Below are 27,317 nucleotides of genomic sequence, written 5' to 3'. Positions count from 1 at the left end.
TGAGAAAATTTTCTGCTGGATACAGTTGCGAAACATCTAAATTTGTGGGTTTAAGTAACATTTTGAAAGTAAAAAAACTTAAAAATTTGCAGTTTTTAAGTTGCTATTATTAATTTTATCTCCAAAATCAATAAAATTAAAGCCCTCTATCCTCTCTAGCATTTGTTTTTTTCTCTATTATAGTGAGTGACTTATAACACATTTCGGCAGGTTCGTCACTTTTTCTTCCATTTTTGGAAGAATGTCAGAAGTGAAAATTTGAACTCGTGATCTCTGCCTGAGAGGTATGGATGTTACCACTACGCCAGATCGCCTCCACCCTCTACCATTTGTTATTTGACACCCAACTCCTATCTTTCCTAATTTCGCTGCAATATCATTTAAAACAATCCTTGGTTAGAATTCAATTAGAATCTTCAAAAATCACGATTTTACACCATTGTACTTGTAGTAACCATTCTTAACGTTGAAATGTTACATTTTTTCTTGAAATAAGTCATATTTGGTCGGTGTTAAGTCAGAGGGAGGGGGGGGGGATGGGGGTCTCCGTAGCCACATTGGTTGCGCGTTCGCTTAGTAAGCGATCGATCGTGAGTTCAAAACTCAGGGCCCTCATTGACCATCTTTGTGTTGTAACAGAATAGCTACGTCCACGCAACAATCATCAGCGATGGAGATCGATCCACGGTCGAAATAAGATCGATTCATCCATACAACTGCTCATCGGGCTGCTGTTCTATAAATAACTCAACAATGATCAATCAACTGTCTCCGCCGTCCGGTGGTCCAACTGGATAATGAATGTACCATATGTAATTGTATAGAAGGAATACTGGCGAATGACAACTGTGTAATGTGCTAATTATAGATATGATAACCATGTGACATGTACACGATTAAAATTCGGCTCTGTTACATCTAAAATGCTAATGAGTCTAAATAAATAAATGGGATAAAAAAAAAGTCAGAGGGTGCTCCCTTGGTCGAGTGGTTAGCGTCCCACATTATCATGCCGGGGGTTCGGGTTCGATTCCCGTTCTGGCCGGGGGATTTTTCGTCAAAAAAGTTTAATCCGGATGGCACTGTGGTCACGCGTATTCTAGAACTTGCCATTCCAGAATACATTCAAAGCGTTTTATCCGGCATAGAAATCTCAACTAAGTACTATTAATAAAAATGACGCAAGTAATACCTACGTTGAGAAGGCCAAAGTTCCACTGGGAACGTTAGTGTCATCTAACAACAACAACAACATAAGTCAGAGGGGACCAAGTCGCAAAATTTAAAATTTTGAGTTATTGATTACATTTGGTTAAGCATTATGTAAACTACATACCACATTTATCAGGTTTGGAAAACCACGCATACAGCAGGAATATCAAAATTGGATCGAAATTGTTATGAATGAATAATGAAAATCCCTTATAGTATGCAGTCAGAGCGGACCATGTGACAATCATTTGTATATTGAATTTAAACAATATCCAAGCATCGAATTCAAACCAACAAAACATTTTCTTGAAGCTAATAGGTACCTTGTCGAAATGTGCTTGAACCCGTTAGTGTAAAATGTGCATGTGCACATGAGTATATTTAAACATAAACTTGGTCCACTCTGACTGAACAGATCAGTGAAAAATGCTGGTCTTCAGTATGAATGATTGCAAAATGTACTATTTCAGAGTGCGCTTTAGGCTGTAACGATGACAATGAATTCAAATTCTACGATTCTATTGACGAATACTGTCTAAGATGATTGAAAATTGGAAGTTTATGCTTTAAGGGGGGACTCCGGTCTGGAAAAACGAAAAAAGTGAATTTTGGTTTTATGCATTTTTAGGATGCTGATGCCCTCAGAAATGTTTTCTTAAAAGGATTTGTCGATATTTGATTTTGTTGGAAAGTTACAGCCAAAACTATGAAGTCGCCTCATGGGGTTATAGTATTGCTATACGAATTTTAAAACGCGTTTTTCTCGAAACCATGTTATTTCAACTGGTGGTATCGATATCTCAGGATCAACTCGATCGATTTGGCTGAAATTTTCTATCAGCATGTAAAAATGAATTATCCCCTTAACCCTTTCCCGTACAACATCGAGTCTCACTCGTGGGTACTTGAATAACCAGCCGTATGGCACCCGCCATGTTTTTGGTGCCAACATCTCACACGTCAGAAGTATTTGTTTTCTTCGAAACAGCGATCCGCGTTGACGGCAGTGAGCTTCGTTTACTAGTTTAGGGGAGCGTCAAAGAACAGCTGATTTTCAGTCGGAGTGAACGTTTTCAAAATTAAAATTATGAATGAAAATTAGCTTTTCCATATCAAATTAGTATTCTGTTTAAATTAAAAACATTTTTGTTTGCAGATGGGGAAAAAGTCTCATACGAACATTGTATATGAAGACAACTTTATATTATAGAGAAAAAAAATCAGCAACAATGTTGGAATTGTATGACCATATGGATGAATCAAAGTCAGAAATACGTGTTTCTAATAATTAAATAACATAATGTTAAAATTTTCATTCAAATTTTAAAATTCGAAAACCGGCTCCGTGTCTTCTAATCTGGTAGAGATTACACTAACGATTTTGGGACCAAAATCAAGGCTCTAGCTTGAAGTCGCCATCAGACGTCGACGTCATCGCGAATTACCAATTTACCACCATCTGACATATCGTGATGTCGATGATGAACTTTTACAGTAGAGGGATAATGAGATAGGCGGTGACGGTAGGTAGAGTGAGATAGCGATAATCGTGTCATACACCTGTGAATAACATAGGGCGCTAAAACGCTCAGCAGGTTAGTGAAATCACTTGACGTGTGATGTATTAAATGATACGGGAAGGGGTTAACATGTTCGTCGAGCAATCATATTCATGCCAGCAGTAGATGGCAGAGACTATTATGCTGAATGCAAACAAATATTTATGCAGCTTCAAACTCACAACGCTTCTCGTTCAATTTTTCGTAGCTGAATGGCACACTTCGACTCAAAACTGTTAATTGATTGAGAAATATTTCGAAATTGTTCAGTCATAATGAACCAAATCTTAAAAAATGCTTCTTTTGGTTCAGTCAGAGTTGACCATGTATAAATAGGCAGCTAAATGACTGTCTTTTTTGTATGTTTTTTTCATGTTCTTCCTCAATTATCATACGTCAAAGTATTGCCAGAGAGTAATTAACATTCCTGAGAACAATATTGAACGAAAAAAATTAAATGCTTTGTGAATTACAGAGCACTGAACGTCATGTTAGTTTTTCTCGAAGTTATAAAAATGTCACATGGTCCGGTCTGACTTAACACCGACCATTTGAAATGTAAAAAAAAAAATTTTTATAATTATATATAATCGAATCATATATAATGGAATTCGACCTGAACTCTATAGATCACAATTAAGTGCACATATTCAACGAAGCACAACAATTGATACATTCATAGTGACAACGATTTTCCGCAAACTCGCACAGCATAGCTGACCTTCACCACATAGTTACATCAACAGCCAGCAGTAACAGAAGCTACTGATGTAACGAATCATCCGATTCAGTCGGACTATTCTCGAGCGGCACGAAGCCACCTTCCGCCAGCGGAATCGATGCCGCGAGATGAATCTGCCGAGCGTAAAGTTTTTCACGCTTGAAAGTGTCCACTCATTGGTCACATCCATACGCGGCAAAGATTCGTCGCTTCCCGCTTCCAAAGCACACTTTCCCATTCTTTTCCCCTTCCCGATGTTTTGACAGATCCCAGCCGCAGCCGCGTTTGGCGGCAGCGGCACTATGATTGACTGAGTACCCAACGAATCGGAAAAAGTACTTGTCCGCAGACGAACCCCAAGGCGGACATTAAGAATCTATTCTCTGCGTGCTGCACCTTTTAGGCCTCGGTTCGTCTTGAATTGATTCACTTAATTGGGAGAATCGTTTCTTTAGGAACAACTGTAGTATACCACTTACTAACATTTGCAACAATGGCTGATGTCGGTGGCGATGTTGATGGATCCGGAACCACGTCATGGGAAATGACTTTCCACCTATTATCATTCGGTACTAATCATTTGTTCTGCCTTCGTTCCGCTTTGATTTTCCCTAAAGGTTTCGCTATGAGCGCCATCAAATACTTAACTAATGCTCAATTTTTTCCCCGGTGTAATGCATTCAGAAGTTCTGTTTCTTCCAGCACTTTTCCCCGCTTCTGTTCATATGTTGCATTAAAATATAAGAAGAAATAAACTAGTCACTAGTACTCTCTGGCGCCACCGGGCCTGGCTGGGATTTGCAGTCCAGTTCGCGAGACCTTGGCAGAAGCAAGTGCATCCACTGCTATTAGCTCGTTGGATACTGGGTTGATAAGACACTTCCCGGTTCGACTCATCGCAGCCGGCGCGCTCACATAAATCTCGTGGAATCTTTCCTAACTGTTTCTTGCGCAAACAAACACCCAGCCGGAGCAGCAGAAGTAGCAGTGATTTGTCTACCGGATCTCGGAACGGAGCTTTGCACCGGTTAGCTGCTCATCGTGGGAGGAAAACTTTGACGGTGGGAACCTATTTTTTGTGCTATTCTTCTGGCGCACTCGAACACGCGAGGCAGAATATTGTAATAAAGCCCTCTCGGGCGAAGAAAATTAGACGCGGTTCGATGCTTTTCTCGAACGAAACGACGTTTGGGTCAACCGCGGGGGAGGTGTTGCTGTTCTGCGCCGGATGGGAGAGACGGGAGAGAAAAGAGGGAACACAAGTTTCAGATCGTATACTGGGGTTGAACTATAATTTAGATTCACCAGAAGGTGAGCCGTGGCACCCAGAAGAAACCCAACATAACTGTTTGCATTGTGTGACCGATATGATTAAGTGAAAATCCCAGGGTTTTCCACTACTGTTATCGGTATAATGTAACTGATGCTGCGCTTATTGTGATCTTCTGGTCGTTCACCTTGTAGCGATTTTGACGGCGTACACAATGATTGTAAAAATATCATTGTATCATGTCATAAATAGTATCATGTCTTCTATTATCAAAAGATATTCAAATCTTCTGTCGAACCTAACTCGCGACATTTGATCAGTATAATTCTATATTCTTTTATGTTTTGTTCTGTAGATCGCCATATTTTCGAATTTCCAAATCGCCTCTTCAAAATTGTGTTAAAAGCTAACTGTGAATTTCCCCTTGAATGTTTTACCTCGCAAACCATTTCAATGTTTTTTTCATCAAATTAATTTCAATTAGGTGCCCTATGATGTCACAAAGAAAATCGAGATCATGCACTCACTTGTAATAATTCAATGATGGATATGATTATTGTTCTGAATTATTTTATTTCTGGCAACAGATCCAGGATTTTTGGAATAATCTTGGCACGTCTGAGTCACTTTTCCTTGGTGTGTAATAATAATTCTCCGATATCTGATTCATAATTCTCTATATTGATCGGTATCTGCGTTCCTGTTCCCTGATTCCTCGTAATCGATGCCAATGTTTGTATTAGATATTCTGTCTCAATGATTAATGAATACACATAACTGTGCGGTATCAGTGGCATCAGTTGATCCGTCGAATTGTAAAGATAAGAACCGACAATCCCTAATGTTTTCACTCAGCATTTCTTCTTCGACGCATAATTGTGTTTCTTGATAGAGATATTTCTTTCATGAAACCAATTATTTCAGACTAGCACAATTGTTATTTTGATTTAAATAATTTCGAACACTCACGTTCCCCCAGAAGTTATTTTTCTGTACGCCACAAAACCCACAAAATCTTTGAAAAAAACAGAAAAAATCGATTTTTTTAATCCTTCCCGATATTGTTGCCCACGACACAGCATGTCAAAAATCACATGAAATGTTCGATTTCGCCCTCTGTTCCTCTAATTTTTTTTGTCCTCAATTTTCCAAATTTCCGATTCATTTTCATACGCCAAAAAATACTTTAAAATTTTCCCATTTCCGAATGATTTTCATAACTTTTTTGGCAGATAAACCTGACGCAGACTAAGACGCATCAAACCTGAAACTGACTTTAAAATCCGTTGCTCAGTTCCCGAGGTCAATCGTGAGGAACGAACACCAAGTCATTTTTATTCGTATAGATTCATTAAAAATATGTTCAAACAATAATTCTCCTGCTGCTATAATACTCCTTCATATTTCAGAAGCCTTATTATGTTAAAAAATCAGCCAATGAAGCAATTGTGGCTGTTTTCGACTTCGAACTCGATCTCGAAATAAAAGACTACTACTACGCGAACTGAACTTGGCACCTTCTGTCGCCAAGAGTATATCAGCGGGACCGGACGAGATTGGGTATCCGCTTCTCGCGAAGCTCACCCCAGCAGGTAAAACAAAACTGCTGGAAATCTTCAACAGGATCTGGACTGAGCATGACTTCCCTAGAGAATGGTCCCAAAGCCTGGTTGTCCCAATTAAAAAGCAGACAAAACTGGACACTCATCAGAAGACTACCGCCCGACATCACTAACCTGTTGCGCCTCCAAGGTCATGGAGAGAATGGTGAATCGACGGCTGATGCAACATCTTTCCGAGGACCATTTACTCGACTTCCACCAACACGCGTTTCGGCCAGGTTACGAGACGACCACTTATCTGGCCACCCTGAGTCATGCTCTGAATGCGGCAAGGGCGGAAAATCTTCATACTGAGTTAGATGCGCTGCACATCTCCAAAGCGTACAACCGAGCTTGGACACCGGCGATCCTGCAGCAACTCAACAGTTGGGGTATCGCGGATCACACGATTCACTTTGTGAAGGGCTTCTCGAGCCTTCGTTCTTTCCGAGTAATGATTGGGAACGAAAAATCGAGGGAATTCGCCGAGGAAACTGGAGTCCCTCAAGGCTCCGTACTAGCCGTGACATTGTTCCTCATAAAAATGAACAGCATCTTCGAGAACCTACCAAAGGTATCTTCGTATACGCGGATGACGTGATGCTAATGGTAGTGGGTGCCTCTGTCAAGCTGGTCAGGAAAAAGCACTTCCAAGCCGTTTCTTGGGTAGCTAAATGGGCCTCCTCAGCGGGTTTCCAGTTATCTCCTTCCAAAAGCGAGTTTACCCACATTTGTGGTCATAACCATAGAGTCAGCAACACCCCGATCTACATCGATGATAAACGTATTCCAAGACGAAAAACTATACGGATCCTCGGAGTCACCATCGACCGGAAACTGTCTTTCAAACCAACACCGCGACGGTGTCAAACGTTCGATCAACGCTCAAAGTTTCTTCATAATCCAACATTCAAAGGAAATCACCAATGAGTCAAAACAGGAGCAAAATCGTTTCTATAGTATTGGTTATAAAACGAAGTGTTTTTAAAACAGTGTATTCCTCGTATTTCAACATTACGTCAATAAAAGACTCATCAGAAAATGCGCTAATGAAAGACCATTTTGAAGTACACATTTCGATATCACATCACGTTTCGATCAAAGCGAATACCACAGATTTATAAACTAATCAGAAGTTTTTGAAACAAAACAGAAATCTCTCGTTTTTCCAGATCACACCTTTAAAAAGCTTCTTGCATCTTTAAGAGCACCAAATAAACTGTACAGTGAATACAATACCATTTTCCATTTGTAAGCGCCCATAAAACCCTTGAAACAGAACGATTTTCAGATCTCGAGTCGAATGAAGCGATTTGTCGGATCAACCGCTCCGCATCCTCTCCTCGTCAGATACCAACGCGTGATATTATGCGCTGTGCACCTTTCACGATATGAATGTCGCGGGAGAAAGTTGAGCGTAGCGTTGAGGAAAATTCTGCGTCTCCCGCGTCTTGAGAACATCAGTGGGGCGGGCCTGTTTGGAACTATTGTGGCCAGTACAGGGCAGCTATCTTGAAAACGGCAAACTAAAATCTCTCACAATTTTCATTTCAATAGACGAAAACCCGTTCGTTTTCCGCAATGTTTCGCCATGGGAAATGAGCATCGGTGGCGCACACGCGGTCATTATCATTAGCCTCATCCTCCACACGCCTTGGCCGTGTCTCGCGGAGAGGTACTCTGCCCCAAACAGCTGCAATCAGCCAACCTCTCCCAAGAAACGAGGTTCAAGATGGGCATTTGAAGGTTCTTTGGTAATAGATTTTTTCTCCACAATCTTCACAAAATGACAGCAGCTGGATTCGCTTGGTGGCTCTTGATAATCACAGATAAAAGTCCCTCGATTGCACGAACATTACTTTGTGTGTGCCAAATAGCGGAAGCAGTGATTGCTGGTAGTGCGAAAGGTTGTCCCGAGTGTTATCGTTTTCGTCTTCCTCCTGGTTGCGAGCTAGCAAATGTAAATAAACTCAATTTCATTGAGTTTTTTTTTTGTAAAGGTTAACACGAAAATCTCGTTTTTTTCATTTTTCAAAGTATCAGGTAGCGAAAAATTATCCTTATCCGATCGGTGGTCCTGAACCGACCTTCTTGAGATTTTAGGACTAATGCTACCTACGAATTTTTAGTCAGTAGTATCAAATGAAAGGTGTTAGAACACTGACAATTTGCTCCCATCTTCCTAGCATTTTAATGCCATTTTGTGTCTATATTGCTTTAAAAAAGAAAAGCCTAGATTGCGGAACTGTGCGGAAAATGAGTTAAAAGTGTGTCGAATGTTCTAATTGTGAAAAACAGGCTTCGTTAGGAACCGGACTCGGTTCTTGAAACAATTCGAACAGGGTTGAGCTGTGTGATTGCTACAGGACGTACAATTCTGACGACACTATTGAAAAGTATACGAGTTGAAAATGTCGGACGAGTAAGAGTTTCAATTGAGCAGTCTAGGAGACAGTTCATGCTCAAATATGTTGTTGCTACACCCAAAATTGATTTTCAGCTCATGTTTTGTCATTCCGATTTATTACATTAAATGACCCTAAAAATAACAGAAGATGTCATGACTCTCAAACACTGGTAAGCATTTGTATAATATACTAGCTGACCCGGCAAACTTCGTTCCGCCAAAAATTTGTTTTTTGTTACCAATACCTTCATACATTCACGTTTTCTTACTATGAGCAAGTTCATTAGTCCAATCGCAGAACTGTTCATTGATTGATCTTCTATTCGACCCCTTTTAATTTGCCCTTTAATTTAAAATTCCTAGTATTTCTAACAAAGCTCATCATTATAATATCAGATTATTTTCAGACACAATTCTCGTTCGAGATTTTTCAACCAAATAACATGTTTCTCCGTTACATGGAATAAATGTTTTATACAGAAAATATGATAAAATAAAGACAGCCCTAAATCCGGCGATCCTTTTTTTTTTTGAATAGATAGAAGAAGATATAGGAGTGCGTTTCATCACATTAAAATCCATTTCCAGTTTCGAATAAAGATCAATTTCGCTAGCGCAAACATCAAATGGACTAACAGCACTTGTCACTATGTAATTGTAGAACATATGGGAGTTTAATTTTCCGAATTCTCCCTTTTTCCTTCAGAGTTTTCCGAAAATTTTCAATTGTCATGTTTGGTTAGAATATTTTTGGTTGAAATATGTGTAATATTTTTATGGGACCCCCTCTCCATTCCAGAGGAAGGAGGGTTGTCATACCATTATAGAAACATTTCTCATACCCACAAACCCTCCCATCCCAAATTGTGCTTGATTAGTTCTCGAGTTATGCAGAAATTTGTATTTCAATTGAGAGCGGACGGATTGTTTAACCACCATAGAAATATTTATTGCACCCTGAATAAATACACACCTCCACGTGCCAAATTTGGTTTTATTTCCTTGATTAATTCTCGAGTAATGCAGAAATTTGTGTTTCATTTTTATGGCTCCCCACATAAGAGAAGGGGAGGAGTATTCAACCACCATAGAATCATTTATTGCACCCTAAAACCTCCACATGTCAAATTTGATTACATTTGCTTGATCAATTCTTGAGTAATGCAGAAATTTGAGTTTTATTTGTATGGCAGCAGATAAGGAGGTGGAGAGTTTAACCACCATAGGAACATTCATTGCACCATAAAACCTCCATATGCCTAATTTGGTTTCATTTGCTTGATTAATTCTCGTGTAATGCAGAAATTTGTGTTTCATTTGTATGGCAGGTCCCCCCCCCCTTAGAGGGGGTACAGACTCTAAGCACCACAGAAACCTTTATTGCACCCTGAAACCTCAATAGGCCTAATTTGGTTGCTTTTGTTTGAATAATTCCCGAGTAAAGAAGAAATTTGTGTTTAATTTGTATGGCAGCCCCCCTTTAGAGAGGGGGAGGGGTCTCAAACTATCACGAAAACCTTCCTGGTCCCAAAAACCTCTACATACCAATTTTCATGTTGATCGGTTCAGTAGTTTCCGAGTCCTTATACTTCTTTTTACTCTTAGAAAACACCTTCCAGCTACATTTTATAATCAGGTGCAATATTATCACGCATTTACTCAACAGCGGAATTAGTAATTTGATGTTGAATTACACAAAAGTAATTACTCCTTCATTCAATGCAACAGTTCCTGTCGTTACTTTTCACTACTTTAAAATGGTCTTGGGATGTCCTTACGTGACAAGCAAACCACTCGGCTTAACATCTTATTAATTCCACTATGTGGATAGCGTGGTCGTGTAAAACAGCCTTGCATTCCAGCCAGCCTCGGTTCGATCCCTGTTGACGTGGTTTGAACTTTTTTATTTGGGTTTGAGATTGCACAAAAAAGCAAAAAAGAAAAATAGAAAGAGATGTCTGCTTCCATACATTCGAACATTCTAAAGCGTTGGGGGACAGATGTTTTTATTTGCTCATTTGACGCCTTATAAGTAATTGAGATCGATTCAGCACGTGTAATGATTTTACTTTTGAGGTTTGTATCGTACAAAACCGTTGTGTGCGACATCAGCATTAGATGAAAAAAATCAATCAAATCAAACAATTCTTAGAGAATTTCCAATTCGATTGGTTCGCAACAATATTAGTTATTAACCCTTATTGAAAGAAGTTTCAACGGGTTAAACGATAAACGCTATTATAATTGCCAAACTTTGATCTGGAATGTGATAATTTTTATGATAAAATTTCCAAAAAAGATAATCTCTTTCGCAAAGTCTCTTCAGCATCTAAACATTCAATCGTTGTGGAGAACAAAGCAAGTACATCTAAGGATGTTTGATTTATTGGACTCATTGTCAGTTTTATTCACTCAATAAAATTCTTCAAAAATATGACTTTTTCAATTTTACATTTAAATAAATTCCTTGCTACTTATGGTCCCAGAAGCTACGAAAGCGTAACTTTTCAGGCCACAATTACATTTAACAATTTCTACGACGAATATTAGTAGCGTTTCTTTGTCTCTAAAGTTAGCTCCCCATTTATATCGGGTACAACTTGAAACTTTTCGAACCGGATCTCTTTTGTGTTTCCTGGGAATAAGTTTTTTTTCGAGATAACAGTAATACAATTTTTTTCAAAATTTTCTCGACGAATAATGCAATTTTAAGACATTGGGCATCAACTTTTTCTTTGAAAACCCCGATTTTCGGTGATCTTTCATTTTTCAAAAAACAAAAATATTAACGTCTGCGACACTAATAAATGAAGTTCGAATGAGCTAATATTTTGCATAGGGTATATTATCGTACGAATCAACATTTCGCAGCCAGTTCCGAATGAAAAATCGATTTTTATTGGTACCCAAAACCATACGTTTCGTCTCGTATTCCGAAAAAAAACTAAATCCCAGCGGGTTGATTTTGACAAAAAATAATTTTCGAGATGACACTAGATCTAGACTTTTCATGCAATTTTAAGACATTTGGAATAAAAAAAAATCGCAAACCCCGATTTCATTTACAGCCCCCTTGGGTGAATTTTCGAATTTCAAAAAGCTCAAACATTGACCGCTTTGCGCTTCTCTCCCTTATGTCCGATTGAGCTGATATTTGGCATAGGGTGTTTTTGAGGTGATGAACATTTTTCATGAGGTAACGTTTTGAAATTAGAGATGACCATTTTCATTGGCATCCTAATGTACGGTTAGCGACTATACGATGAATCCTCTTCCTTCGTAACAAAATGATGTCCTCCTGATTACTCTGAATTTTTCAATTCATCGCTAGATTGAATCTAGGTCGAAGAATCGAGCGACTCTTTTCATTCGCGTTGTGTGCATATCGTCACAGTAATCTTCTCTACGATGATTAGTGTCTTTATGGTATACGATTCGCGCTCTCTCGTCCTCTTGGCTCAGGGTAGCTTGCGTTGTTCCAGTTTAAAATGGATTCTTCCAGTTCTTTTTTCTCGATTCAAACAATTAAGTCCTAAAATCTTCCAGTTGAATATTATCCAGTTTTATTCAGTTTTTTTATGTGCACTTCAGTTTTACCAATTTCATATCATAAAATCACAATGTATAAAAATTATCCCTTCCTATCCCTTGACTAATTTTGTTTTTTGACATTTACCGTTCGATCGACCCAAGATGTATTAACCTTGGATCGATCTTTTTTTTTCTTAAACCTTCAACTCAGTGTTACACTTCCGCTGCGCTGTTTGTTTGTTCCTTACCCAAGCAGCAACGTGCTACATTATATTTGAATTGATACAAATATCGGTTGTTTTAGGTCCTTCAGAACATTTTGAAGTTCAGACCAATGGATCTACCATTTCAATCACGACTGTTGCAATGCTCATGGCAAGAAATACCTTCAAAAAATTTAAAAAATCAAAGATGAACCAAAACACGTGTAAGATATCAAAAATTAACTGAACCTTCAAAATAGCCGTACTTGTCAGCATAAATGAGAGACATGAATACCAACATAATGCCACAAAAAAATCTAAAATCGAATATACTTAACCTGCGTAAATTCGAAAGTCGCGATACTTTATGAACAGACTTCGTACACCGGAGGGGCAACTACCGAAATGAAACATTCTGTGCGAAACCGGACGATGTCAACGACAGCTGTTCACGAAGGGATTCGTGTCCCTCACGATGCGTGGGCTTTGTAGCTTCCTTAGGATGCAACAGAGCCGAACCCAAGGGTCAACAACTACCGAGTACTACGTTCAGAGGCTCGAATCGACGATATCCACAACAGTAGAGTCAGATGCAGTACATTGATTGTTAGTGCATTGTTAGTGCAGAATTAGAGATTCCGCGATGATTTTTTTAATTGAATTTTTTTGACGCAGGACTACGTCTTACATTAAGGGTGCCAAATCAGAAAACAGGTCACGTTTTTATGAATTAAAGTTAACGTTAATAACTATTTTTGCTGCGACCGGATTTTAACGATTTGCATACCAATCGAATCGGAAATTGCCTAAGATTTGTTTGATATGCTGTACATTACAATCCATAGTCTGAATTTGGTTTAAATTTATGAAAATGGGAAGCATTCCCATTTCCCCATACATTTGTTCTGTCCATTTGTATACTTTCCCGAACAGAGCTGTCAATATCAAGCAACTTATGCAGCCGCTAGAATAGAAACAACGAAGGGGGATAACGAAAAGAGAATATTTGCGAAGTAAACTCAACCCTTGCATAATAAGTAAGTTGTCGCTAGCGTATAAGCATTGCATCTCCTCTGCGGAATATTTCACATGAAGTGTGTTTGGATGATTCATTTTTATCGCTGCAACTATGTGCATCTGTTGGATGCGTGTTTGATTCTTGTGGAATGGCGATGCACGGAAGATGCCTCTCGTTAAATACTCAGTGCAATGCGTACATTGATATAAAGAAACAAATTGCGACATATGACCAACTAGTGTATTGTTCTCGCAAAGGCAAGAAATAATTGTTGCTTCTCGAAATGATTCTATAAAACCACGCGAGCCATCAAACCTTATCAGGGTCCCCGGAACTTTTTACCAAAGAGTTATTTACGGAATTTCGATGTACTCGCAAATAATATCCGTAATAATAAGCCAACTAATTAAAAAAAAAAAGATTGCGTAGTCCTACGTCCTAAGCGGTCGTGTCTCAGATACAACCCCTAGATTTGTTCAATTCAATTTGTGTAAAATAAATAAATTATAAAATAATCTTCTGTCCTCAGATTCTGTACATTCAACTCCTCTATGTTGTTCGCCGCAGAACGCCAGTTGGCATTGAACTGCCGAAGCTTCTAATAGTATTTTTTTGTATTTTTTTATCATTCAGGTTTCGCTTCCCGGTTGCTAATGAAATTTCCCTTTTTAGGTCACGGATACAGTTAGCTTGCTAAACTATATATTTATTATAGCGTATAAAACTCCCAACCGAGTAAGCTGTTCCAAATCTGTCTCTATGTAAGTTCGAATGTTGTCAACATCGTTGTGCACAGCTTCCGGGATTGGCACTCTTTTTTCATCGCTTCGGCTTCTGGCTTTCGATTTCCTCCCGATACAGGATTTCTAGCTGATGCAAACGTTCCCCGAACACTTTTGTTACAAGGTGGTTTTACCGTGTTTTCTTCATCAATGCACCCCTCGGTTTTGACAGTTGGTTGTTTACATCTGACACAAACATAATTTTTGTAGCTGTTTAGTAAACTTTTCGTGCATAGTGACGTGTTTTTGGCGCTGATGAAGTTTTCGGAAAATGAGTGAAAAGCAAATCTCAACACAGATCCGAAATTTGATTGTGCGTGACTTGCAGCGAAAGGAGTCTCAACGAAACATTGCTGAGAAGTATCGGGTAAGCCGGGGTGCGGTCCAGCTGGTCATTCGGAAGCATCAGATACTCGGCAGCGTATGTATTTTTTTCGCCCATCAGAATAGATTATATTTCGTTGTACATTTTTATATCGTTTAAGTACCCTATAACTGGATGCTTCGATCAGATCATCTGCAAGGGCTAGATTCATGAAGAGTGCTGCTTGTCGACTCAAAGCTGCAATCTGATCGGCTCCTTCATCCACGGGGATCCCATAATGGTCCGGTATCCACATAAATGTGGTGTCGGGACGTTCGTCAGTGAGAATTTTTGGTACCCATGGGTTGATCTGTCTTTCTGCATCCAGTGCTGTTTGCCATGCTGGATGAGTCAGTTGGCACAAGGATGGGACGGTCAGATGGATAAGTCGAAGCGATGAACTCTGCTACCGCTTATAGTGTTTATCGCCACCAATTCCCAATCACTTCCCAATTTTCACCATCAATCCCGGCTCTGTTTTCTGTTTTCCCTCTTCATCTGTCAAAACACCAACAGTCCGTTTAACCAAGGATGAACACTCGCAAGTGTGAACTTGCGCATCTATCAAGATTGATAGAAATTGTGTAGATATAAAAGTATCTATATAATAATGAACCCTACACTGCTGCTTATCCTATAGAAATATTATCTAGGAGGCGGTTCCGTCTGGTTCCGTCACTTCCATCTCAATTTTCCGTAGCGCTTCAGAATCGTCCGAATAACAAATAATATGGTTTACGTACGCAGTATTTAATAGTTTCGTTATAGTTTTTTGGATGATGACGGAATTCGAGCCAAACCGGAATTGACTTTTGTTGTCGTGTAGATTTTCTGCCGCTTCTGATCCAAGCCCGATCCGGGCACTGGCGGAAGCGTCTAACCGACAATTTCGTGGAAGAGGCAGTCACCCTCGGGAAGGAGGGAACCATCACCAACTTATTTAAGTAGAAACGGAATGGAAGTCTGTCGGCGTACGCTGCATCCGCAGGAGTAGACGGGAGACGACCACAGATGATTAGGCGAGAGAGATCACTGTAGCATAGCAGACGTTGAGTGTTTTGTTCCAGTTCGTTAATGCAGCTGCGGCAATAATCATTGATTTTGTGACAGTGCTGGTTAAAGGATAATCTCCGGTCAATGGTGAATCCGTAAATCCTTAATTTTTCTTCTTTTCTTCGTTGATTCGAATCAGGCTGTCGCTGATATCGTGATTGGAGCCGCATATACGAGAATATTCGTTCTTGGATTTTTCATTTCAGATGATTACTTATAAAGAACAGAAACTCAGGAAGTCCAGTCCAGCTTTCTCGGTGTGAAGTCTTTCAGTTCTTATCTCACGCAAAGCATGACTCAATATGTCCGAGTACATGGACCAAGATTTTTCCATGATCTTGGAGATACAACAGGTCAGCGATAAAGGACAACTGACACCAATTTTACACAGGGATGTATTGTGTAAACTTGTTGTATCTATTCATTTATCGTTCGAAGCGATTTTTTACCATAACTGCTTGCGAAAAATAATCCTGGAGTCCTGGCTGCCAAGAACTGAGATGAATGTCCCCTCGGTTATCTATCCCGGTTCTAGCCTCTTATCTTCTCATGCAAAATTGCGCGTAAATCGGTTTTTCGTATTACTATATTCGAAGATCTACAATCTCGCACTATATTCAAACATCATCAATTTCCCAAAACTTATATTTGAATCTTCGTGAGTCCAAACATTGCACTGCTATCCGTCAAACTTCAGAAAATTAAGTAATTTTTTAGATAGAAATGTGTAAAATAAAATCAGTGGCAAGTTTCGAGATATCATTATTTTTAATACGATATTTTAATTTCGAGTTTTGGTTTTGAACGATTAACGATCGTGGGTATAAGATATTAGTCGCTATTTAAATTCGACATATTATAATCAAAACTGTAATTCTGAAGAGCTACCAAGGATTGGGGCAGCAACCAATTAGACTGGCTTGGCTCAATATCATTTGATACCTGGTTTTACCCCACTGCAGGTTGCCTCATTATATTCGTCCCTTGATTATTGTAAGGTTAGCAAATTGCAAAAGCGCACTTTCTCTACATGTCATTTATTGCCACCAAATTAGCATCATCGACAACACTTGTCATCATTATTGTTCATTAATTTCCGAAATGTGGCTGATTCGGAAAAAAGATCCAGATGTTTTCCGTTTTACTACCCTCCGGAGTGGATTATCTTACTGCCGAACAGTAAAAAATTGCATTCGTGAGCCCCATTCGAGTGTGTAAAGCATGTTGAGACTTTTTGTTATACTTGAAAATTGTTTAACAGTTGGTTTTCCCTTTCTTTGCCGTCGTGAAAGGGACAGGTGTAAATATTGTTGCTCAGCACGTGTAATATTAATTAAATTAATAACAGCCGCAGTGTCCTATCTCCACACCCTGATCTTATTGTAACCTACTTTGCGATGTTTTCCCCAGTTTTAGTATTATTTTTTTTTTTTTTTTGATGATGATTTACCATTTGGCAGAAGAAGGGATAGGATTCCCCCCACACAACTCCACCTTGAGGTTTTTTGCCATAAATGTTGATCAATTTGCCACCTGCTTTTCCATCGAGTGATTCAATGAACGAAGATAAATTGATGGAGGCGACAAGCCATTCACTCGTTGCTTTCAGTTCAATGCTCACGCTGGCGCTGGAGGTAATAAAATCTAATGTTGGACAACCTTTCGATAACTGGATGCGTCGATGTGGAACGTAGCCACTGAATGAGGTATAGTTCAAACGAAAAAAAGTGGGTCACTTTGAATGCACACCGAAAGAGCATGTGAGTTGTGCTAATAATGGGTCACCACTTCCACCACCGCTGTGGCGAAAATGACACATCGCGATTCACGAGGAGATTTTTTTGATCGGAGTTTTTTATTCCACTTTATTCTGTGAAAAAAACATTTTTTAAAAACATAATTGCGGCCGCGATAATAGCTCACTCACAGGCAGACCTCGACCTCCACACAATAACCCTCGAAACAAACGCATGCTTCCATGCTAAAATGGTATTGAACCACTAATTGGATTTGGTACAAACTGCACTCGAAACACGGCAGCCAATAGACGGCTGCCTCAAAACTCAATCGATCATTCGTTTCAGATGATCAACTTCGTGCCGGATGATTTGGATTAATCTGCCTGTTCTGGAGATTGAAAGGCAACGAGCAAAAAATAGCAAATCAACTTGAATAAAAGCATATCTAACCATTAACAAACAAAATCATGCATCCGCAAACCGGTGGCCACTTAGCTGATGACGAGGCATGCATTCTGCTGGGTGCTCTGCCATGGAGCGCGCCAGAAGCATGAATGAACGAGGAGCGATAAAGAAACAACTGACCTACCCAACCGAGAAAAAAATCATTCCGGCGTGCCCCTTCCGTGTGAGGGTCGCAACCAGGTGAAGCTCACATACGCTTGAATTGACCGACTCTTTGCTTTTGGGGCGGGCATATGGATAAAATGTTGTGATGCGTTATTTTTTCTCGTTTACGAAAGTCGAAATTTGCATCCATAGTTTGCATGCATATGAAATGAAAAAAAGCACACTGCCAACAATGTTACAAAATTGGCACTATGTATGAAATGAACGCAAAACAACGTTGAATTTGCATGATGAAGTATGATTATAATCTTTGCTGCTTGACGCATGCATTACACGAGCAATGATACTGATACATTGCTTATATTGTGTGTACATGTGTTTTTCTGGTTTTTATTTAAAATTGCAAATTCATTGTCAGAGCTTATTATGTAAGCGTACATTATTCGCTGACCTGACGCCGCATACGCCATGAGCTCTTGTTGACCTTAAGCGGGCACTGTGAGTTGGTGAAGGTGAAGCGGGTAAATTTAGTTGCTGCATGTGTATGATGCGACTTTTAAAGACTACGTTTAATAGCCAGCATTAGACGATGAACCGGGAAATAAGGAACAGTGTTGTAGTTTTATGGTTTGACTGAAACGCTTTGTAAATTACGTAAAAGATTTTTTTCACTCATGAATTTGAATCGACAAATACAAACTAAATGTCTCTGTTCCACAATTTTTTCGAAAGTACCAGTGGGTTCAGACATTTTAAAAACTTTATAGGACCTCTGGTACTATAAAGGGTGTTAAGATCAAAATTTGGTTAAGCAAGAATTCGTATTATTGGTTAAAATTTTCGTTAAAAAAATCAAATTATTGTTTGCATTTTATTCAACTCCTGGCATTATATTATGTACAGCCACCTCATCCTCGCCATAGAACGCGAGTTTTCCTTAAAATGCTTTTCTCTTCCAGCGGCTTTTTGGATCTTCTCGGAGCTCTGACGTGTATTTCATGTTGAATTATTTAATTAGTCTTCGCCAAAAAGGTGTCGTGCAGACTAAAATTCAATTTTTAATCTTTATTCTAAACACATTTCTAGTTCTATAGTCATTTTTAGCTGTATAGAGAACGATGCGTATTCTGCCGGGATAAGACAGTTTCAAAACAGTAAAGATTGTTACGACGAATATCTTAAATTAGTAGTCTCTGAAGAAATTTACGTCGCTGTGTGAATAACTACGCAGCGTTCTTCATGTGAGGTCAGATGCTGGTCGGTGCGCCACAGAAGATGACGGAGCGCATGTCGGATGAAGGTAATCTGCACATGTTCTAGGCGAGCGATATGATCAAGAAGGTATGAAACCCAAACAGTGACATCGTATTACAATTTTGTCAATAGACATCTCTAAATGCCTGAGTGTGACGTATTATGAATCCCAAAACGGGAAAAGTCTTAGCTGAGAGAACCGCGGGTAATACGGACAGTGGGGGTAATATGGACAGGTGGTTGATTTGTATAGTTACATTTTGAATTTTAGATTTTTGTGAATGAGAACACCTTCTACATGTTATTCTATAATATTTAAGCCACCCTAGGGCAACGAATACTGATCAAAAGTGGAGTAGGGAAACAACCGAAAATCATACATGAGATTCCCAACGGCACCACCAGTCATTTACCAGTTTGAACAATATGAACAACGACATCAGCATTTTCGGCCAACCGTCCAATCCACGCTGTTCAACAGACGCCCGAGAGACAATAGGAACCACCGAGTCAGCATAACAAGAATCGGGCAAAAATACGCAACTCAAGAGGTATTAAATTCACTTTGATTTGCAGTGTAGGCAGAAACCAAAATGTAAACCAGAAGTAATAAATAAAAACAGTCTTAATCATACAGTGAACAAGTGCATTTTTTAAAAACTCTCCCCTCAGGTATTTTTTGAAAACTCATATTGTAAGTCATATATGTGTATTTTAAGAGCACAGCAGTTTCCTAAGTGATGTTACTACATGAAACAATTTCAGCTCATCTATATACATCTATCTTAGCACATTAAGGACCGCACGTTTTGGGGCAAACTTGAACGCTTCATTTGTTCCGATTCCACGAATGAGATCGTTTCTTTCGATGTGGCCTTGTTAGATTCTTGGCAAACCAAGAATTGAACCATCAAGTGTAGAAATCACGGGATCCATCCGTAACAGACGGAACGCGAAACACGAGAAAACTCGTGAGCGGTCCGCAATGTGTTGGACGATTTGGGAACAACGCAAATATCATGAACGAAGAGTACGAAGAGAAGTGGAACTAATTGACCGGCTTGCGGTACGCCAGAAATGACAGAAAAGGGGGATGGAACTGACGAGCCAATCCGTAAGCTTGTATTACAATCAGTCAGATATGAATGAATCCAATCGGTTAGCCGAAGTGGAAACCCGTGCTGGTACAGTATTTCAACAAGAAGGGCGTAACCGACGCGGTCGAAAACTTTCGAAAAGTCAACGTAGATGGCATCAACCTGCAGCCCTCAATTTTATCAATCTGCAAGGACACGTAGCTTATGAGGATTGTTGTAGTAGCTTGTTCATTGACAAACTATTGCTGCTCGTTTGAGATGAGCTATGAGGTTCAGCAGTAAATTTTCGAAACCTTTAAGAATGCAGCATCGTATGGATATCGATACGTAAACACTCTGTAATTTTACACATCATCAACATCACCTGTTTAAGGTGAAGGTGGAAGCTAGCTACAAATGGCTGCCACAATGGCGCTCATTTCTTTCATCTCCCTCCCTCACCCCTCGCCAGAAAATCAATAATTTTGCGAAACAGTGTGAAGAAAATGATCGTTTCCGCACACTTCACAAGTAATATCAACCAAACTCTAATCGATTACTCACAAGATATTAAATTTTCATCTGCTGTCGCACCGTTCACTATACGTCGGAAAACTCGAGCAAGTGCTCTGAAAGTTAAATTTTCGTTTTTCAATCTTCTGCAATGGTTTTGTTTGTATTGGTGGAATCATCGTTATTTTTTCGACACTGATGCCAAACAACATCATCGAAACAGCTATAAAAACCACTCAATAAAATGTTATTCCGGAGTCATAGCGTTCCATGTCATGAAAATCAATAGAATAAAATTGTGTTGATATCAATACAATTATTATTTTTACGTTTAATGGGTCTATAATGTAAGTTTTAGCAACTTTAACATTGGGTAAGAAAATTGTATTGCAGAGCTCGGAACACTGCCACGGCTGCCTATGCTTTCAAAAACAGTAAACGGAAAAGTATTAAATTCAATCTAAATACCTCGGCCAACGAAGAGAAGGGTTAAGGCTTTCCAACGTGAATATGTGAAAACAATACGATCAACGAAGGAAAATATTAAGGAATTATCAACATCGAGTTACTATGCGGAAGAACTTGTTAATACCAAAAGAGCCCCAATTCGCATGTGTTATAAATTTGCTCATGTTACGCTCGCGTATAATCAGAATCATATGCAAATGCACCTTCTATATATATTTATATTTGCAATTGTTCATCGGAACATATCGTTCATACATTTTACTTTAGTATTGAATTGTTATTTGTTTTTTTTTTTCAAATGTATTCAAAGACTCGGGTCAATGAAGTGCGACACAGTCTGATAAGTGAATTGATCTATTTACGTGTGCTTTGCTCTTCTCTCACAAACACTATTACCCCATTTTTACACGAGGGTTTACCTATACTACTACAATGGCTAGCTTCCACCTTCACCTTAAGAATTGGGTTTTTGACGTAGGACTGCGTCTTCCATTTCTGTACCGGGGTGTAAGTTCAAAGTTTCGAAAACGAGAGAGTGACGTTGGAGTACAAGGTTTTGCACGTTAATACCTCTTTACCGGCTGAATGGAGCGGTATAATAATCACTTCATCCGAAAGATAAAATTTCAACGAGTTATATGATTGTCACTTATTGGTCCAAAAAATCGTTTCAATAGCTTAAAAATTGTTTTGAAAGCAAGCTATTGAAATCATCATTGCTCATTGATGATGATTGGTGATCGCAATGTGTTCCCGAACACGGACGCAAAATCGAGGCACCTGGAGAAACCGTCATAGCGAATACATGCAAGCTGCGACTTCTTTTGCTCGCTTGCATTATTGTTTGGGAAACCATAGCGGACACACGCAAAGCGTGAGTACTTTCACTCGTATCAGTTTCTGTTCTGCTTTCGCATGGAACAGTCAAGAAAAATTGTTTGCGTGAGAATGCGTCCAAGCGAAGGAATATTCGCATTTACGCATTCGACTTGGTGTTCCCGTGATGCAATCCAATTGGCGAATTTACGCAAAGCTGAATCAGCTCATGCGACACCTACATTAGAGTCCAGAACCACAAAAGTGATGATGTTTGTTTGCTCTACGCACCGAAAAGCAAGATTCGTCGTGATTATTCATTTTATTTCCATTTAGATTCATTTTAACCATTAAATGTCTTCAGTATATGGTAAGAAAGCTAGGGCTTTGTATATTTAGGATGATTTCAACACGCGATTGGACCAAAATTATTGATAATATTCGAAAAATTTGAGTTTGATAATGGATACAGGTTATGAATATTGTGGATAATGGTGATGAAATCGATATCATATTAAGATGGATTATATCATTGATAATGGAAGGGCCCATACAAGAAGGATTTGCAGCATTCTAGCGCAACACATGCTACTCATCGTTTATCTAGTTGAAAACAAATTAAGTTACAACACTTATACCAAGCTATTCTTCAAAATATACATACCACATTGTAAAATGGCGAATTTTATGCAAGGTTATATAGACTTTATTTCGTTTTCACCGTGAAGTGACGCCCTCAGTTTCTATTCTGTGCATGGAGTGGTCATGAAAAATCTCGTGTTATTCTCACGAAAACAAAAATGAATCATGTATCAAACATCTTCAGTTTCTTTTACAAGGCCACCAACAAGTTCGAAAGAGTTGAATTTTATGTTAATAACAATTCCTCATAAATACTTATACTCATAAAACCACACACTAACAAGAAAACATTTCAGCATCTTTCAAAATTTTCGTTCATTCATTCATTTAGAATTGATTCAGATGCAATTTCAAATAAATGATTACAAAGCCAACGGTAGTCCTACGATTACCTTGCGGTTATATCACAGATATAACCCACTTCTTGTTTTTCCAATTCATTTATTTGTAAGGCTCAATCGCATAAGCTTCGCGGAGCCGCTATTTCTAAATTTTATTACACAATGCTATAATGCTATGTTTAGTAGGATTTGACCGAATACTCGCGGTTTACTCGAGGTTAAAAGGGCAACAAATTTTATCGGACAGGACAGGTTAGGGATAAGGAAAAGGGGTACCGTTGTCTCAACCGAGGGTTGCTGCACGCACTGTAACATTGTGCATAATGGCCAGGCATAGCATCTGGTGTTGGTGCTCCCGTGGCCGAGTGGTTAGCGTCATAACTAACATGCCGGGTGTTCGGGTTCGTTTCCCGTTCTGGTCGGGGGAATTTTTCGTCAAAGAAATTTCCTCCGACTTGCACTGTGATCACGCGTATTCTAGAGCATGCCACTCAGAATGCATTCAAGGCGTGTTATTTGGCATAGAAAGCTCAACTAAGTACTAATAAAAAATGACGCAAGTAATACTACGTTGAGACGGCGAAGTTCCTCTAGGAACGTTAGTGCCATTGAAGAAGAAGAAGCATCTGGTGTTCGACTGGCAGACGAGGGTGGGCGCCGGTGAGTTGAGGGGACAAGACAAACAAACTGAAGAGTGTTTGGAAAAGGTCCTCGGATAATCTGCTTCCTATTAATTCATCAAAAACTAAAGGAATGTTTATACATAATCATCAATAATGAAAAAATTGAATATGTTGATAGAGCTTCCAATCTTGGTGTAATTTTCCAATCCAATCTTGAATGGAATGTACAAGTAAATTCACGATGCGGGAAAATATATGCAGGCCTACGACATCTTAGACTCACAGCGAGTATGCTATCCGTTTCAACCAAAATTTAGTTATTTAAAACCCTTCTTTTACCTCACTTTTCTTATGGTTCCGAATTGATTTTGAACGCCTCAGTCTCTGCTTACGATCGATTGAGGGTAGCAGTCAACCACTGTGTTCGATGGGTTTTCAACTTGTCTAGGTTTTCTAGCATATCACACTTACAACGGCAACTGTTGGGATGTTCGTTTCATAATTTCTTCAAATTAAGATGCTATGTCACATTATTTGAAATTATTCATCACGATCCTTACAGATATCTTCAATAAATAACAATCCTTTCGGAGCGCTAGAGTTCGCCACTTTGTTCTCACAAATCATATTACATCTTATTATAGCAATACTTTCTTTGTACGTGCAATTATTTGGTGGAATCTGCTTCCAACTGACATAAAATCTATTAATTCTTTCCCTAGATTCCGTCGTGAGTGTATCGGCTGGCTGAATTAAGGGAATTAGCAAGGAGTTAGATTAATTTTGGAGTATTAAAAATGGTCAACATGCATTATATAGTTTAGGTTAATTTTAATTTTTTTGTTTAAATTTTGTTTGGATTGTTTTCAATTGAATGTGGTGTGAACAACAAGGTATCCGATTGTAGAATATTTATAAGGGTGAACCCTTACTCTACAAGTATAAATTAATGAATAAATAAAAATTTTTTTTCATTAATAAAAAAAACTATAAGAAGGACACAAAAACATTGAAACGATTGATCAGTCATCCGTCTAGCGACCAAACGGCATCGAGTTTTTCCAAATAGCATTTCTCAAGGTCGAGAATTCAGTTAAGGGTTCAATTTGTAACTTTTGCTATTTGCAATATTTGCTAATTAGCGATTTGCTTCTTCTTATTTTTCTTATTTTTCTTCTTTTTCTTCATCTTCTTCTTCTTCTTTTTCTCCAATGGTACAAACGTTCCTAGAGGAACTTTGCCTTCGGTTCATTTCAAAAACCGCCTATAAAATTCGACTTCGCATTCTGTTCCGTTCATTTTTTGTCGAGTGTACTAATAGCATGAAATAAGACATTGGTCAACTGGGTCAGTCGGGGACAAAAGTAGTTAAAATGTATCAGTAGCGTACTAAAGTAATGAAAAAGGAGTACCAATTGCGTACATTGAATGTTAAAGTAACCATACATTTGATATGTTTGATGCTTTTTTCGATAGAAGTCCTTGAGAAGCTTATTCAATATACACGCAACAAAAAAAAATAAAGCAGGTACAGAGTGAAGTCGATATTTTAAGTGATATTTTTGCGAATATAAACCATCCATTAAAAGTATTACAAGTGTTTCGATTACCAAAGTGTTTTTCCATTCACCAGTAGAAGCTGGAACGGTCTTTCTCAAGACCAATGTACCAAATTTCACAGAATCCTTAGCTATCAACATCGACGCATCCTTCAACCGAACGATCCATTCATTGTAATATTTGCAAAATAACAGAAGTTTTTCTAGAACACTACAAAAACCTGTTTTGAACCTTTTTTTAAAATCGTTGCAAAAAAAAAATTGTTTTGTGAAAGCTCCAAATTAACCTTATACAAAATTTATTGGAATTTCCAACATTGCTTTTCAATTAGCTATACGATAATTGTTTATTGAAATATCCAACATCATAGACGAAGGGATAATTTCTCGATTGGACACCGACATTGAGGTTTTCGTTAGAAAAATGTTGATCACTGGGACTGAAGAAGTTAAGAAGATAAAAAAGTTGCTTTTTCGGATGTGTTACAAAATATGACTTCTTCCTAGTCGATTTTCTGACTATTTTCGTTTCGTACAATAAAGCTTTTTGGGAGCTGGGACCGACATTGATAGCGTACAAGCACTCTTGATGCGGACTGAATGGATGAAAGAACAGCAAGAACAGTGCGCAACTCAACGTGTTAAACAATCTTTCTTAATCAGAACAATAATGCTTGCTAACCTCAAAAGAGTCTACAATTTGGTAAGCTTGACCAGGAAATACTGATTCAAACACACCAAAGGAGAAAAATTGCATGTTGGTTATAAATATCTTTGAACAGGATACAGTCACAGTCGACCACGTATTACTGTTTTTATCATCTATATAGCAATTAATTGTTTGGTAGTGTTTAAATCAATTGGGGTAAAAATTTCGTAAATCAGTTATAGAATGACTGAGAAATAAATGTGATGCGATCGATATTTAGTTTTTTTAAAATTGTACCCTTGATATGTTCCCAAAGGACGTAATCCTACGTCAAAAAGTTCCTCTTTTTGGTGAACAGTATGTCAATTTAGCAAGTATCCAGCACCTAAGAGTGAAGGTTTCGTATCATCAGGAACCATGAAGCAGAAAATTTATTAAAATGAAGGCCTTCAGAAGAAATTGCCCCTTTCTGATAAAAAAAAGTATCCCCATCCAGTACTGATCTCAATCCTTCGGGTTGTTCTATAAGGTTATGGAAACTCAGACCTGGGCTAAGCGTTAGTCGAACAAAACTGCACTCAAACGAACCGTAACACGGCAAAAGCGTATTGAAGACGTTATTTTTGGAAAATAAATAATTTTCCTTCCATAGATGTTTTTAAATGTTCACATTTCCGAATGGTGCATTCATTATACCGCATACGGTCATTTCGTTACTGTTGAGATTAGCCTATTAAATGAATTCAACATCTGTGTATTCCCACAATCAAACATCTAAACATAAAAATATAACAACAATCTATTAAATCGGCTAGCGTGCCGAATGCTAATTTATGTGTCTCGATGAAATTCAAATGTTACACTCATGCATTGGAAATGTTCCAACATGTAAGTTCCAGCAGCGTCTAGGGTCATTGCCACAGGTTACTCCCGTTTGCGCTACATCGTCCCGAAGGTCATTACTCTCGTCTAGGAGCAAATGCCGCAAGCGAAATAGCAAATTGTCACGACGCGCTAAATTACTCATGGGACGGTGGCATCTTTCTAGATTCGAGTTTCAAACTTTTCGTACGCATCACCGCAAAAGGACCAATGCATGGATGTTTTCGTTCAATCTGTTTTGCAACAGCCATTTGCAGTTTTTGATCAACCAACATCATTCGAGCCATCCTTGGAGCTTCTCATCACCCCTTCCTCTGCCCCGAGTGGATAGCACACAAAAAGCATCCAGCGTGGATGAGCGACTGACTGGAAGGAAGCACTTGGTTGTGATGGTGGTTCTATGTTTCCTTCGTACATAAACAAATCAATTTTCTCGTCTAGACGAACGTTTCAGTAAGTTGTGC

At 38.7% G+C, this 27,317-nt stretch overlaps 2 protein-coding genes across 2 annotated transcripts in view; one reads left to right on the top strand and one right to left on the bottom strand.

Moving 5' to 3' along the window:
• LOC129779143 (protein gustavus) overlaps window positions 1-27,317 on the bottom strand; it is a 385,901-nt gene that overhangs the window by 235,135 nt on the left and 123,449 nt on the right. The gene's annotated exons all lie outside the window — the stretch shown is intronic.
• LOC129773517 (uncharacterized) lies at window positions 6,527-6,964 on the top strand. The gene has a single exon (XM_055777131.1). The coding sequence runs from the start codon at window positions 6,527-6,529 to the stop codon at window positions 6,962-6,964; it is 438 nt and encodes a 145-aa protein (XP_055633106.1).

The sequence above is a fragment of the Toxorhynchites rutilus genome, chromosome 3 (genome assembly GCF_029784135.1).
Source record: "Toxorhynchites rutilus septentrionalis strain SRP chromosome 3, ASM2978413v1, whole genome shotgun sequence".
Lineage (NCBI taxonomy): Eukaryota > Metazoa > Arthropoda > Insecta > Diptera > Culicidae > Toxorhynchites > Toxorhynchites rutilus.
This window is presented reverse-complemented; position numbering and strand designations above follow the sequence as displayed.

What these genes read in the sequence shown, in the direction of transcription:
- LOC129773517 (XM_055777131.1), top strand. Translation starts at nt 6,527, where the DNA reads ATGGTGAATCGACGGCTGATGCAACATCTTTCCGAGGACCATTTACTC.